General features: G+C 54.7%; 2 protein-coding genes across 2 annotated transcripts in view; both read left to right on the top strand.

Annotated features, from left to right (window-relative positions):
- SYT17 (synaptotagmin 17) overlaps positions 1 to 562 on the top strand; it is a gene marked incomplete at both ends in the record, with an annotated part of 38,360 nt that extends 37,798 nt beyond the window's left edge. Inside the window, one exon of the mRNA XM_082490811.1 lies at positions 366 to 562. Coding sequence (XP_082346937.1) covers positions 366 to 562 — 197 coding nt within the window. The remainder of the gene's footprint in view (positions 1 to 365) is intronic.
- Positions 563 to 6,026: 5,464 nt separating this feature from the next.
- On the top strand, positions 6,027 to 14,222 carry CLEC19A (C-type lectin domain containing 19A; the record flags this gene model as incomplete). Its single annotated transcript, XM_082490545.1, has 5 exons — positions 6,027 to 6,117; positions 11,690 to 11,855; positions 12,385 to 12,478; positions 13,238 to 13,370; positions 14,143 to 14,222. 5 exons carry the CDS (start codon positions 6,027 to 6,029, stop codon positions 14,220 to 14,222), a joined length of 564 nt encoding a protein of 187 aa, XP_082346671.1.
- Positions 14,223 to 15,475: the final 1,253 nt, after the last annotated feature.

Genomic DNA, 15,475 nt, shown 5'->3' with positions numbered 1-15,475 from the left:
GTCTGGTGGGAGGTGTCCCTGCCCGCGGCAGGGGGGTTGGAACTCGATGGTCTTTCGGGTCCCTTCTAACCCAAACCATCCTGTGAGTCTACTTCACCTGTTCTTGCTAAATACCACGGTAACTGTGGATTTGTGTCCTGTTTATTTGCGTTGTATTTCTATCTATGTACAGCTTATCTTATGCCTTCCAAACTCCCGATTCGGTCTCTAACGTTTTTGAGGTGCTGAGTTATACGCCAAAAACGCTGGTGTCCGGAGTGCTGCCTGAGCGGGCATGGGCAGGACGTTTGGCTTTCCAGGGGCAGTGCTCCGGGTGGACAAGGGATGCTTTTGCCTCAACCGGTCTCTGTTTCTGCTCTCCCCAGTGTACGGGCACAACGTGAAGAGCAGCAACGACTTCATTGGGAGGATCGTGATCGGGCAGTACTCGACGGGCGCCCCCGAGTCCAACCACTGGCGCCGGATGCTCAATGCGCACCGAACGGCCGTGGAGCAGTGGCACAGCCTGCGGTCCCGGGAGGAGTGTGACCGCGTCTCTCCGGCATCCCTGGAGGTGACATGAGGTGGGGGACTAACAGCAGCCAGACCAAGCAGGCGGACGAGGAAAATAAAAAACAAACCACCGACCAAAACACCCCACCTCACACCCTCCACACACCCCACAGCAGCTCCGTTGGATTGAAGGAGCTGCCGGCACCCAACCGGCCATGCTGGTCTCTGCGAACCATGTCCCGCCGGGTCCCGGCCATTCCCCTGGGGCCACCAGCGGCCCGGCCGGCCGGCCCTCTCGCTGCTCGCACCCGGCACCGCTCGGCTGTTTGCATCCCGTGCGGCGGAGCGCGTGGCCGGGCGGCGTGGGCTGTGCTTGGAGGTGCCGTGGGAAGCGCTGAGCGGGTGGAAGAGTTGGGAGTTGCCTGCGCTGTCCTTCCAGTCCAAATCCATGGCTCATCCGCTTGGAGATATAAGTACCCGTGTGCTCTCGTTGGTGAACGTGGTAATTAGGCTAGAATATTTTTTTAAACGGTAGAACCTGTGGTGAAATCGATTCTGACTCCAGTTTTGTCCTTGTACTAGTTTTAACAGAATTACGCTCCTGTTAGTACGTACGCGTGCATTTGTGTGCCGGGGCATGCCCGTGCGTGTGGCCGTGCAGCCCCGCGTCAAACGGATCCGATGTCACGTCAGCGGTGAGACCTGCCACTCTCGATAGCAGTCTGTGTGCGTCCAGTAGATGCAGTGATGATATAGCAAAGTAAACATTTCCAATAGCGTTTGTACTGGGAAAGCCAGCTCATGTCTTTTCAAACCTGTGTTCTGCAAAAGAAACCTGATGAGGGGAGACTTTTGCAGTTCAGAAGACCCAAAATACACAATTTTAATTCTCTCACAGACTGCAGTGGCTCTTTCTGTGTTGTGTGTGTTAACCCAGGTAGTTTTCCAGGTCACCAAGTGAACTTAGCTACAGTCAAGCTGTCCTGTTGGTTGCTTCTGTACATTTTATTTTTCACAGCGTATTGTCTGGTATGATGCAGATTGTATATTTATTGAAAATAAAATTCTATTTAATTGTGCCACATAGACTGGGGTGGTACTTGTTAGCAGAATTCAGCTTTGTGTTGAGTTCCATCAGTTATGTTTATGGCACAAGGAAAGCCAAAACGTTGGTGTTTACCCCCTTGTTACTCACTGCAGATGAACCAGGAGTAATTTTAGAGAAACTGGGGGCCTGCTGATGGGGGTCGGTCAGGAGAGGGTGTTGGTCTAGCCATGCGTGCTTCCATCCAGAAGATACCCAATGCGCTGCGGGTCGGACAAAGTCTCTGCACGGGGCTCTGGGTGTTGGTTCTTTGCAGGAGTTGGCCCTAAATTATTATTGCTCTGTTTATCACCATTGAGACTGTATAAAAATCTGTATCTTGCTTACAGCCCGTTCAAAACATCAAGCAAGCGGGACGTGGCCTTGAAGAGAGCTGGACCTGGCCCATGGCTTTATTGTCTTTCCATGCCTTCATTTTGGAGAAGGCAGGATGGGTCCTGTCTCCAGCAGCGTTTATCTGCGTTGGACTGGAAAGCCTCAGGGTGTCATGGATGGGTCAGCTCTGCCGCCACATCAGTGCTGCAGTGACCAAGCAGAGGAGGTGGGGAAGGGCCCCGGGATATGGCCGTATCCTGCTCCCCTGGTCACCTGTGAAATGCTGGGCAGTAGCCTTTGGCCCCTGCAGTGGTCCCCAGGGTGCCCATGGGCTGCTTGGGAGAGCGGCGAACCAACGCGCTCACTGCCTGCCCTGGCTCAGAGCAAAGTCCCTTTTCACTGGAAGGGGGAGAGTTGCCTTGAGCAAACCAGAGGCGTTTGGGGCAGGGGCCTGGGGCTGGGTGCCGTGGGAAGCTTTGCCTTTGCTGCGGCCGCTGTGAAACTGGAGGTCAGAGCGATGCTCATCCAGAGCTGGCATGTGGTGGGGCAGGCAGCAATCATCTCCCTCCCCTTTGGTCATCAAACGCAGCCCAGAATGAACCCCTGTTACCTCCTGTGCTTTTAGTATTTTGATTTTTAAAAAGAAAACAATGCATGTACATGCCTATTTCACTTCCATTTTTTGTTTGGGACAGGTAAGTCTTAAAAAGCAAAAAAACCCAAAAGTTGAATGCTTGTTTGGGCAGATGTTGGTGTGTTGATCAATAGTCCTTGCTGTGGTCCAGGGTGTTTGTGCTCCAGTGTGAAGGTCTGTGGTGTAACTCTGATACGAGCATCCCTGCAGCACACCTTCGATCCGGGACCTGCTCCTGTTTACATTGAGTTGTGGGTGTTTCATTCCCTTCTGCTCTCTGAGCATCCCTGTGCGTGTTCTCCATGTGACAGCCAAGTCTGATACGGTGACCCTGCCATCGTGGAGGAGGGAATGCAAACCATACAAGGAGGCTACCAGAGATAACTCCTCTCTTCGTCCGGAGGCCGTCTCTCAGCAGCCAGGGGAGAGGGACAGCGCAGACACCCTGCTCCCGAGCCGAGTGTTGCATGGCCTCGGACAGAGGATGGCAAAAAAGGCCTGAGGGACCTTGTTGCTGAACCATCGCCCAGTTGCTGTGGCTGGGGGTGAACACAGGTAGGAGCTTACCCTTGGTGTGGTCGTGTTGGCTGTCCCCTGGTCAATGCCTTCGCTTCTTACTGACCACTGTGTGTAGCTCCCTGCTGCTCTCCAGCACCACTGCCCTATGTTAGCAGAAAGCCGTGGGGATCGTGGTTGCCGCAGGGCTGCCCACGGGCATCCTCTTTCCAAGCATGGTGTGGACGGTGGGTTTCAATTCTAACCTGCTTCTCTGCAAGGTGAATTCCTCCTCTGTCCCGCAGCGCGGTCAATGGCAAATCTCTGTTCTCCAGCTTCCTCCTGGTTTGTCTCATCAATAAATCATGGTGGAGAGGGAGCCCACGGGGTGTCCTGGACAAACACGCACTGCGGGAGGCTGATCTCTTCCCGTAACTTGAAAAGGCTCAGACGAGGAGCTGTGGTTTCAGCAGTCACTGCCATCAACATTAATATTCTTCCACGTGGGGGTCTGGGCAGCAGCATGAGCTCTGGGCATCCACTGAGGCTGACCCAAGACCTGCCATGTGCGTTGCTCGAACACTGGGGATGAAATGTTAACACAAGGCACTCTCGCCCATGAGTCTGGCCCTGGCCCGTGCGGTCTCTGTTTCCCAGGGAGGGGGGTGTCATGTACATACACTGCCAAAAATTGTCAAGGGAGCCCCGAGGAAAGGTCAATAAATGACAGAATCACAGAATGGCGGGGGTTGGAAGGGACCTCTGGAGATCATCTAGTGCAACCCCCCTGCCAAAGCGGAGTCACCTACAGCAGTTGCACAGGAATGCGTCCAGGTAAGGTTTTAATTTCTCCAGAGGAGACTCCACCACCTCTCTGGGCAGCCTGTGCCAGTGCTCTGCCACCCTCCAAGTAAAGAATTTTTTCCGCATGTTGAGATGGAATTTCCTGTGTTCCAGTTTGTGCCCGTTGCCCCTTGTCCTTTCCCTGGGCCCCACTGAGAAGAGTCTGGCCCCAGGATTGAAGCCCACCGAGGAGCTGCCGGCCTGGAGGGCAATCAGAAAATAGCCTGGGGAGGGGGAGGGGAGCAGAAGGGCTGAGTAAAGGAGAGGTGGCTGCGCTCCGGGGGCTGCACCCAGCAGGTAGGACACATCTCATGCTTTGTGAGATCGGAAGGTAACCCGACGTGCGGCAGCAACTCCAGCCGGCTCCGCGTGCAGGACGTGCGTGTACTTTCCCAGTACTGGGAGCCGAGCCGGTGCCCAGCTGCCACGCCGGGCACGGAGCCGCCGGCTCAGGGGGCAGCACGGGGGGCTCAGTGCTCCTGCCGGCACTGCGGGGGGATGCTGCTGCGGCCGGTCTGTCGTTAGAAACAGGATTAAAGTTATCCTGCATCTCTGCTCTCTCTTTAAGTATAAACGTTTGTGCTTTGGGAGTTGATTAATACGCTCGGAGTTTTGTTCCGTAGTTTGCTGATAATTGCTTATAGCACTGGCTTTATCTGGGGATGGTGCGCAGTGATGAAGGGAGAAGGCATGCCTTGGCTTCTAATACTCTTGAATTTCTTCATTTTTAGTGGTCTGATATACCAATAGACTTTTCCTTGAGCCATATAGTTTCAGACCAATGTATGGAAATGCAAATGAAAGGGGGAGGGGAGTTTTCTCAATAGGTTTTATTTAATGCGAAGAAAATAATATATGAAAGTTGATTGAATGAGCTACTGTCTCTGAGTAAGTCTGGATACTTTGCTATACTGAAATCTTTATGTCACCCCAAATTGTTTCTATCTGGATCTTGCCTGTAAAAACAGAGGTCATCCCAACTCAAGTCCCAGAAAAGACTGAAAATGTTAATATGTAGTTAAAAATAAAAAGGGAATAGAATTGGCTGTGTTCCCAAGCAGCTTGTTCAATGCTGTTTTAAGGCATAAATTCAAAAGGGAGCAGGACCACCAAAATTTCATAGCATTTGTGCATATACCGTTTCCCTACCAGTGCAACAGCTAGGAAAGGACTTTATACGGTATTTTAAAAAATCTGAAGTTTATTTCCAAAAAATGTTTGACCAGGGAAAGGAGATGTGCTAGATAATATTGACTGTTAATAATATGGACTGATGCTGTTACAGGGCTGCATGGACCCGGCAGAGAGGCATAGTGTGAGTTCCTGGAACAGCCTCGGGCCCCCGGCACAGCTGGTGGTTTCCCCTTCCAGGCTGTTTTAGTGCGCCTGGTTAAATCACCAAATGGGGCAGTAATGGGTTAAACCCCACAGTTCCGGGCTGCAGGAAGCCTGGAACAAGGCAGTGCTGCCCTGCAGCCCTGGGGACCCTCTCCACCTGCTTGCCCCAGCTGCAGCCCGCCTTTCCCGGGGTGCCCACGCTGCGCAGCGGCCGCGGTAGCACAGCCCTCGCCTTCCAGCTCCTAACTCTGCCCTGGGTTTGAAGGGCTGCTGGCCTTGCAGAGCGGGCAAAAGAGGCACATTCTTCAGGGACCCCAAGGTCAGGGTCTGCCCCGAGCTCCCCTCCGCGCTGATGCCCGCCGGCATCCCTGCGGGGCAAGGCAGCCAGCACAGGGCACTTGGGCACTGCTAAATTGGGGACACAAAATGTTTCAAGACGCAACCGGAGGGGGTAGATAAGGGATTTCCTTGCTTGCCTGCAGCCTCCGTTGTGGGACAAAGGCTCTCCAGGAGGAGACGCGCACCCCCCCGGAGGCAGGCCCTGGGCAGAGGTCTGGGCGCAGGTCCCTTGGGGTGGGATGCAACGAGCGTGGCCGGGCTCGGCTGGCGGCGGCGGGTGGGGAGGTGTGTGTGTCACTGGGATGGGAGAGCCGCTGCTTTTGGGGGAGGGAGCAGCACAGCGCCTATATCCACCTCCGCGCCGGCAGCCTCCCTGGCACAGCCGGGAGGTCCCGGACCGAGCAGTGACCCCTGCCACCGGCTGCCCGCAGAGCCGGGGGAGCGCCCCGTCCTCCCTCCCTGGCGATGGGCACCGGCTGGGACGTGTGTGCGCTCCTCTCCGCGGCGTTGTTCGCTGCCCAGGCTTTCCCCCAGACGAACATAAAGATCAGCCAAGGTGAGTGCAAAGCGTTGATTGCGACTGCGGGTAAAGGTAATCCTTAAACTACAGCAGCACTAGCAGGGAGAGGAGCGCGCGGACCTCCGGCAGGGTCAGCAGCTGCCTCTCCCCTTTCTCCGACTGCTCCAGAAATCTCTGACTTTCCTTGAAATCAACTTTCTTCTTCCTTTGGGGAGACGTGCCGAGAGCAGCCCCGGTCTCTCTCTCCCGGGATATTGAAGCTGTCTCTGCTCTGGCTTTGTTGCTGTGTGTAAGGCAGTGATTTTGCCTTCAGCGGTGCGCACTTGCGTGGCACGGTGCTGTGGACCTTCAGTCGTCCCTACCGTGCGTCCGGCGTGGACGGCAGGGGCAGCGGGTAGAAATAACTGCTGGGAGGCACACGAGTGAGCGGTGCAGGACTGCAGGCACACAGCGCGGCAGGATGGGCGGGGGGGGCACCGTGGCTCCCCATGTATTTATTCGCACTTACTGCACGTGAAAAGTGGCCACAAACAAGCGATTGCCCCTTATTTCCCCCCTCTTTTTTCCCCCCTGAGCTGGTGGTGATGGCAGCTGCTTTATGCCGCTTAAGGTTCTTGCAAACTTTTTCATGGGGCTGGCGCGAGCGAGAGTCGCTGCTCCAGGCTTCTTTGCACCCTGTTAGATTTGTGTGGGAATGTGAGCAGAAAGGGGCTCCTTAAGTGGTGTTCAGTGAGTTCATGAGAAAAAGAACACAAGCCCAGCTTTCCGGCCAGACACCTACTCCGTGGGAGCTTCGCCAGAACTAGTTAAGGAGGAAAAAAAACCCCTGCAAGATAACCCCTATCTGTTAGTGCCGGCTGCAGGAGGGCTGCTGCTGGCATCTGCCGAAGCCTCACAACTCCAACCGTACATGGCAGAAGATTTGAAGCCGTAAAACCAGCTTGGGTTTGTCACAGGATTTAGAAAAGCAAAGCCCTCTGTGTGAAGGAATGTCACTTCCAACGTGCTTCAACTGGCGTTTAAAATTTTACTTGGAAGTTTGTAATACGCACTTTAAAAACCACATCAGAGTGTGTAAAATCTTGCCCAGTTATTAAATGAGCTTTACATCCACCAGTGGACACCATCCCCTCCAGCTCCATACATCCCACTAAACCCAGACACACAGACTGAAAACCCTCCTGTGGTCTGCTTTTTTTGAAGGTGGGTGCTAAGCATGAGACTTTTTTGTCTGTTAATGAAAGATAAATATTGCAAATGACACGAAGGTGAGATTGTTTGTCTGTCATGACTGTGGTCTTAGGGCTGAAGGACATGCTTCTAAAGGCACGGGTGATGTGAGGCACCTCAGCATCACACAGTGGCACTGTCTTAGCTCCTGCTAAATGCTCTTGTCCACCAAACCTCCTTTTTAATGGTTATTTTTGGGGTTTATTCAATAAGGAGGATGTGGGCTGGTGGATGTGTCAAGGCTGTGGTGGGATGGATGTCTGGCTGAGCTGGCACTTCGCATCCCCCTGTCTCGCTGCAGGCTCCTTCTGCCAAAGCTGTCCTGGAGGGTCCTGCGGCTCCCCTGTCCCAGTCCTGTTGTCTCACCCATCCCTTAGAACTGCCCATTGCTCCGGCAGCACCCACACAGGGTAAAGCCATGCTGCTGGTCTTCCCCATGGCCCCGAGCTGGTAAGAGGTGACTCGGTGTTGGTGAACACCAGAATGCTCGCCCTGAACCCCAGTTCTGACCGCTGGCTGGGGAACACTCCTCAGCCCTTGCTCTCGGCATCGCAGCCCTCAGGTACCAGTGGAGTGGCTCTGCCCTGGGAGGGACCCAGCCTTGCATGTGACAGGGATCTCCTCAGCTCTTCTCCATTGGCATCAACTGCAGACAAGCCTCTTGGGCGTTGATGGAAACACTCCAAACCCTGGTGCTTGCCAAGAGCAGAAGAGGTTCACTTGCTTTTTCAGGTCAGATGGCAGCATTAGCTTATGGATGTGCCAAGGGGGGTGTTTCAAGACCTTTCAATGCCTTTCAGTGAGGTGTCTCCTAACGTCTCTAAGCTTTTTGGTAAGTCACCAGCTGTTGATGAAATGAAGCCTTTCAATGCCCTCCAGCAAGAAGAGCATCTGCTGTCCAAAACCCTTTGATGAAGCTGCAGTCCCCCCCCAGGAGTCTTCCTCGCATGGGCATCTCTTGGCAACCTTGTTCTAGCCCCAAACTTCATATCTCAAATCTGCGGATCACTGGAGGTGAGGCAGCATTGCACCTCGGGATGAAGCTGGTCAGGGAAAAACCTCTCTTTGCCGGCTGAGTCAGTGGGAGTCACGCAGTTGTCTTTTCATCTTTTTCAGTAGCATCCTGGAATAAAAAAACCCCAAAACTCGTGGATCTGGCTGGGGTTTTCTCAATTAATTATTTCTAGTTGGAAAGTGGCCACTTGGGGAAGTGAAACTTTTTGGCAGAGCAGTGCCAGCTTCTGCAAGATTTTGATAAGTGGTTTTCCCGGCTGTTCTGCAGTGGGTCTCAGCTAGTAAATAAATAAAAAGGCACCAGTTTTGTTGGCACAGAGACAAATCCAGAGAGTCTAAAACTCTTTTTCTGACCCAAAATTCTTGTTTTCCAGCTTTTCTGAGTTAGTAACATCTGCCTGATATGAACCTTATTCGTCAACCAAATCTGGACATTTATTTTGTTGGTGCTGCGTTAAAACGTGGCCCTGACCTTACAACTGTTGCACTGTAAATAACCAAAGGGAGGAAGGATTCTTGCCATCATTTTTGACCTGGTATTTGGGGACAAACAGATGAAATGACTTGGGGTCGGCAGGAGACCCCGTCCCACGGGCAGTGGCTGTGTTGCCCCTGCCCTGTGCGGAGCAGCTGACGTTTTGCTGGGGCGCTTAAAAGTGAGGATCTGGTCTACGTAGCCCCAGGATGCTTCCCCTGTCCCCTTTCAGAACAGAATACCATCAGCAGCTGCTGGCTTGGGTTATGAGGTTCTCCTACAGAGCCATGAGTGGGCTCATACACTTGCAAACATGCATCCCATTTCTTAAGGCCTTCCTGCTAAAAATAGCCCGCAAAGACCCCAGATAAAAGCAGCACCCCCGGTTGTTCCTGCCTGTAAAACTGGGAGCAGTAGTTCTCCTCCAAAGAGATTGCCAAAGCCTCTGATCCTGACCTAACAGAAAAGATGCTAATTAAATGCTGACCTCCCATATTTTCCTTTTCGGTATGTTTAACCTTAAATTCCTTCAGGCACCTCTGGTTCGCTGAAGCTCGTCAAATTAATGCTACCTAATGGGAAGCAGTGTGGAACAACAAAGAGGGACTGTCTCCATCTCTGACTTGGTTTCGGCTGCTCTGAGTGAAAGGAGGGTGATTTTCCTGGGTGATCGGGGCGCCGGCGGACCCAGCTTGGAGCCAGGGCAGCGGGACGCCCGCTGCAATTAGCACTTGGGAACGAAGGGCCCCATTTGCCGGGGATGCTGCTGGGTTAGGCCCTGTGAATTTTGCCACCATGCTGCTAGAGGTGAAGAGTTTGTCGTGGTGCTTCACAGCCTCTGTAATAAAATCCCAGTTGCTGGGGGAGCTGGCGGCGCCCATCTGCCGCAGACCCCCGGGGTGCCCTCGGCAGGAGGGAGCAGCAACCTGGAGTCAGCGCGAGCCGGAACCAGATCCCATCCCTGTCCTGAATGGGGGAGGATGTGCCAGATCTGTGACCCAGCGGTGAAGTCGAAGCCTTGTCCCGTGGGTTGGACCCTCTGCCCTTGCTCTGCTTCGCTTTTGGTGGGGACAGGGACCCCTGGCCGGTGCCACGCAGGGAGGAGGGCTTCGCTCCCGGGAAATCACATCAGCTCATGGCATTCCTGGTCCTCCTGCTCTATTGCTATAATAGCCACAATTTGCAATTTTTAGGGCGATTCTAAAGTTTTTCCCAATGCAAGGATGGCTGGGTATGAATCAGAGCGCTGAACCTTGCATTGCCACTGAGCTGGCTGCCACTTGGTCACCCTCCCGTAAAGCTGTTCCTCTTGTTTCCAGCCCAACATGCCTTATCTTTTTCCCTCTGCAGCCCATAACTAGTGCCGATGAGGGTGGGAGAGCCCCTCGCTGCTCCCGGTGGGTTTGTGCAGAGCTGCTCCCAGACACGGCTCCTCCGGAGGGAGAAGTTGGGGGTCCCAAGGCAGGGTGATGGGGTGACAGCCCCGTGGGACTCGGCAGTCGGCCTGGGCTCCCCACCTTGCTCAGGAGGAGAAAAGGGCTCTTTGCCTTTGTGGTTTGTTGCCTGCGAGGGCTGTGAGCTGGGAGGGACCAGGGGCTGGCCGGCGGCTGTTTGTAAAATGCTCAGAGATCCCCATGTGGAAAGAGCTGATGAAATCACCGCCTGGAGCTGCCGGGGCAGGGAAGGATTCGGCTCCACGAATGCTCCCACAGCTGCTTTGAATTCACCTCGCCTCTCCTCTTCCCCATGCCGACGCTGCCCTCGCCGCTCCCGCATCCCTGTGCTGCCGCTGGCGGGGGTTTTGCTCTCCCCACCCTCGGGGACAGCCGTTGCCCCCAGCCCCTCGGTACCGCAGGCCCTGTAGCACCACCCTGACCTCTCCGGCCCTGAGCCTCTTACCTGCTTGGATAGCTTCATGGCATCTGATGTCTGCCGTAACCCCCTGCTCCCCCTACCCTGCCTGCCTCCCCGCGCGCTCCGGCAGGACCCCATGGGGATGAGGGAGCCGGCCGTTCCCCAAGGCTCAAAAACCAGCTGCTAAGAGAGTTAAGCCCATGTGCTGGAAGATCTGGGGGTCATGCGTGCGTTGGTGTTGGGTGGTGTGCGCTGAGTCCTCCCCACGCGCGACTGGGGGAGTGTGGCATGGAGGAGGTCGGAGGGAAGGGTTAATGCCACTGCAGGAGCGGCAACTCCAAAGGCTCCAGATATGCGTCCTGCCCCCAAAATGGCCTCTTTTGGGGTAACTTCCCCGCTGTGCTGAAAAGCGGTGAGGGAGGAGGAGCAGCCCTGCTGGCCCCACAGAGCTTATCTGGCGGCGGGAGGCAGATAGGCCGTCACCGCTCCCGGCCATTTATGGGGCCGAAATCCAACGGGTGCGTACGTGCACGGCGGCATCCCGGCCTGGGGACACGGGGGATGGCGAGGGGGTTTGCTCGGAGGGAGGAGGTGCAGGTTGGGCTTGCAGGAGGGCAGAGCGTGGCCCTGACCCCTCGGCCCCCGGCTGTCAGCTCCTGTCCCGGCATGGCGGCTCCGGTAGCGCCTGACGGAGGCGAGAGGAGCCCTTATCTCGGTTCGCCCGCCATAGCAAAAGTCAGTGTCTTTGTTTTAAGCACCTTCTGCCTAAACTGATGTCAAACTGGCGTGAAATGTCCCTCCTGATTTAGGGAGATGCTAAAACCGAGAAACTCGCAGCTTTTGCAACGTTTGTTTTGGCTCTTGCAAACTTTTGCAGGGCTTCTGCAGCAGTTGGTTTTTCCCTGCGTGTGTTTGGCGGTTACTCGGCCGGGTGCGGTGGGGGGAGCAGGGCCGGGCACTGCCACCTCGGCCACCTGCCCGGCCGCGTCGCATCGCGTCGCCCTCAGGGCTGGATGTCCTCTGCTCTGCCCTCAGCCATGCCGGAGCCCGTCCACGCCTACTCCTGCCCGCTCTTCTGGACTGAGTACGAAGGCCATTGCTACCGGTACTTCCCCATCAACAAAACCTGGGCTGAGGCTGACCTCTATTGCGCCGAGTTCTCCATTGGCATCAGATCAGCCAAGCTGGCCTCCATCCACAGGTGAGGAGCGCAGAAATTCATCGTCCCACCCTGGCACGGCCTGGGGAAGACGGAAAGCAGGGACAAATTCCCATTCCCATAAGCACAGCCTCTGTGCCAGCTGCAGGCTCCCGTCCCAGCCTCAGCATCCCTCTGCACCAGCCTGAGCATCTCTCTGCAGCGGTGACTGGGGCGAGTCCAATGCACCAGGCGTGCAAAGACAATGTAAAAAAATGACGTTTCCCGGGCTGGCAGGAAAACTGACGTAGCATTCTCTAAATTCCCCAAAACTGCATTTTTATACTTTTGAAAAAGGGATAGAAGTAGAATGTGGTTACATGGGCTTTTTCCCCTGCTGCCTCTCCCCTAGCTCTACACTACACACCTCTTGCCCACGCTGTGCACCTCTTGCACAGACCTGGGAAAGTAATCAATAGCAATTAGAAGAGGGGCCCCATTTGGCCATGCCGTAGGGCGAATCCTTAGGAGCATGCCTGACCATTTGCCTGACACACCCCCTCCGCGGCTCCGTACCGCTCTGTTTTGCCAGCTGGGAAGAAAACGTCTTCGTGTATGACCTGGTGAACAGTCGGGTGCCGGGCATCCCCACCGACATCTGGACGGGACTCAACGACCTGCGGCAGGTGAGAGGTCCCCAAAACCATGTGGGAAATTGCTTTTAAAAATGCTCTTCCCTGTGTTTTCGCCCTGGAAAGCCACTTGATTGTCTTCGTTGCTTTATCACCCCATTAATCGCGTAGGGTCTGTTGTGCAGCACACGAGGCAAAGCTGTAATTTCATCCCCTCCAGTCTGCTTTCAAAAGTGTTACTAGAATTAATAGATTAATAATTACAATTTTTTCACATCATATTCTTTTAATGGGTTAATAGAAAGAGTATTGTACTGCTGGTCCCAGAATAGCAAATAATCTGGAAATGTCCCCAGTGTCAAAAATCACCAAGTTGCATTGCCTTCTTGTGATACTCTGCAACTTTTTGAAGCTGACATGTTGGAAATACATAGTCTAACATGCAATAAAGAAAAATTGAGAGCATCAGGAGAACAGTCCCATGCCAGCAAAGTTTTTTGTAGATCTTGGGAAAGGAATGGAAAAGAAAAAGGAACACAGAATTGGGTGGGTGTGTTAAAAAACATATGAGTTTAATTTCTGGGCTTCCCCTGGTGTGAATGCTGTGAATGCTGGGGCTTTCCAGGGTAAGTTTTCAGCTGTAAAACCCAAACCTGCTGACTGGCCTTTGCTGAGTGGTGGGAGTCTTGCCTTGTGTCCCCGGGCTGTGTGGCACCAGGGATGGGGATGGGGACAGGGTCTGCACGGGAGTGGGACACCCCCCAGCAAACGCAGCTCTGCGATCGCGGCCGTTCTGCGCTCGCCCCACGCCAGGAGGGTCACTTTGAGTGGACAGATGGCTCCTCCTACGACTACCACTACTGGGACGGCAGTCAGCCCGATGATGGGATCCACTCCATCCCAGAGGAGGAGGACTGCGTGCAGATCTGGTACAGGCACAGCAGCGGTGAGTGCGCGCCGGGCATCCAGGGCACCTTCACTCTTATTTGCATGTCAATAAATTCAATCCACTGCGGCGTGTGCTTTTCTGAAGAGGTTGCTGGCAGGCTGAGGATTTGCATTTTCATTTTTTATTACTATTTTCTTTGTAGAGAAGAGAAGGGTTTTCTCTTTCACCACGTGGACACACACACACACACGCACACTCACTTTCCCTCTGCTCACAGCCCATCTCGCTCTCCCATAGCAGTGGCAGGAGGGGACCATCACCCACTTTGAAGAATTACTGAATTCAGCCAAAGGTCAAAGCTTCTGATTTCCCCTCCCACATGCAGCCCCTGGAAACACCCCTCAGTTTGCCAGCTTTCCCCTCCCTCGCTGCACCCAGAGGCTTCTCATGGAAGCAGGGGAGTTCCTGCTTGTGCAAAAATCTCACCTCCCACCCTCATTGCCAGTGAGACCAGTCAGGTGTATCCAGACTTCATGGACATACTTAACCACCACATCCACGGGTCACCTGGTGATACTTTGTGTGGTATGGAGATGTGTTTGCAGCTGCCTCCCTGCTCCCGTGTTCGAGCCGGGGTCAGGCTTCCCCACCGGCATCCCCAGGGCGGGGATGGGGATGCTGAGAGGGAGCACGGCTGGGAGCAGCCCAAATGGAAGCACATTCAGGGAAAGCCTCCTGCAACGGCAGGAGATCCCAGTCCCGAGGGCGGTGCATGGTTACCTCCTGGTCCCCTCTTTTTTGGCTAACACCTTGGTTTTTTGGGAGGTAGCGCTGCGCTCCTGGAACGACAACGCCTGCGGCAGAGCCTTTCCTTTCGTCTGCAAGATCCCCTCGCTGGCCCTGGACTGAGGCTGCCCGCGACCCCCTCATTTTGGGTCACCTCTCCAGCCGCGCCAGGGAAGAGCGGCCGGGACGTGGCATGGGTGGCGAGAGTCGCAGAGCTGCTCAGCGTTCCCAGCCAGACCCCGGCTGTGAAAATTCCTCCCAGGAGTGCTGCGGGGACGAACCCAGCGCTCACCCTCCCACAGGCAAACGGCGATGGGAGCTGTGTTAAATGGCAAAGGAGCCCCCAAGCCTGAGCTTTGGGTTCCAGGTCAACTATTGCAGCATATTAGAGGAAAACCGTGATTTTATCAATACACCAAACTGTTAGCACAAAAAAATAGCCGTGTGTAGGAAATTATTTTGCCCGTTGATCCGTGAAGAGTGGAGAAAAAGTGTTATTTTCTGTTAAGTTATGCAAAATGCCTCTTGTCTGCGCTATTTTTCTCTCCGCTACAATAAAACGGCAAACAGCAGGTGGAGGCTCCTCTGTCTTTCTAGCGCTCGAGTAGCAGCGACTCCCCGGGGACTTGGGGTCTCCTGCGAGAGGAGCTGGTTTTAGCCCAGTCTGCTCTGTCTTAGAAAGGCGCGCTGGGGGGAAGTGGGTGCCTGGGAAAGTTTATTTTATTGATGCCGGCTGTTTGTTGGGGTCCCTGGGGCAGCCGGTGTGCACACCCTGCCCTTCTCCCGGCCCCCGTCAGCCACACACGTCACACATGGGGTGTATGGGGCCACTCAGTACCCCTCAGTGTCACAGCCTCCATGCCCACTGCAGGTGAGCAGGGTTTGGCCCCGGCTGCTTTTGGGCTGAGCGAGTTAAGAAAGAAGGTGGGTGAAGGGCTGACGCACACCAGCTGGGGGTCAGCCCACCCTCACAGACCTTTCCTGGGTGGGGAGAGCTCATAGCTCTTGGTGCAGCCCTGTTTCCTACTGGGATGATGCTTTTTCCTGCAGCCGTTGCTGATATTCTCCTGTTCTGCACTGGCACCACAGAGGTACTTTTATCTACCAGGTAAATAATTTTGGGGGGAGGTGCGTGTTGTTGTGGCTGTAGCCCCAGCGTGCCTCGTTTGGGGTGCTCAGTGGGAGATGGGACACTCCTCCTTGCATGTGGGGGAATTGTGGGGACTGGTTGTAAATGGGGCTGTGGTGGTACCAGCTCCCAAGGGAAGGACGGTGCTATGGAGGCAAAAACGTGCGTCTCCTTTTCTGCCAAATGCCGTAAATCCAGTGCTCCCTGCAGGGTGACACCCCCCCTTCCCCCCTCCCCGCCGCTTTCC

Source organism: Vanellus vanellus (genome assembly GCF_965231255.1).
Source record: "Vanellus vanellus genome assembly, chromosome: 14".
Classification (NCBI taxonomy): Eukaryota; Metazoa; Chordata; class Aves; order Charadriiformes; family Charadriidae; genus Vanellus; species Vanellus vanellus.
This window is presented reverse-complemented; position numbering and strand designations above follow the sequence as displayed.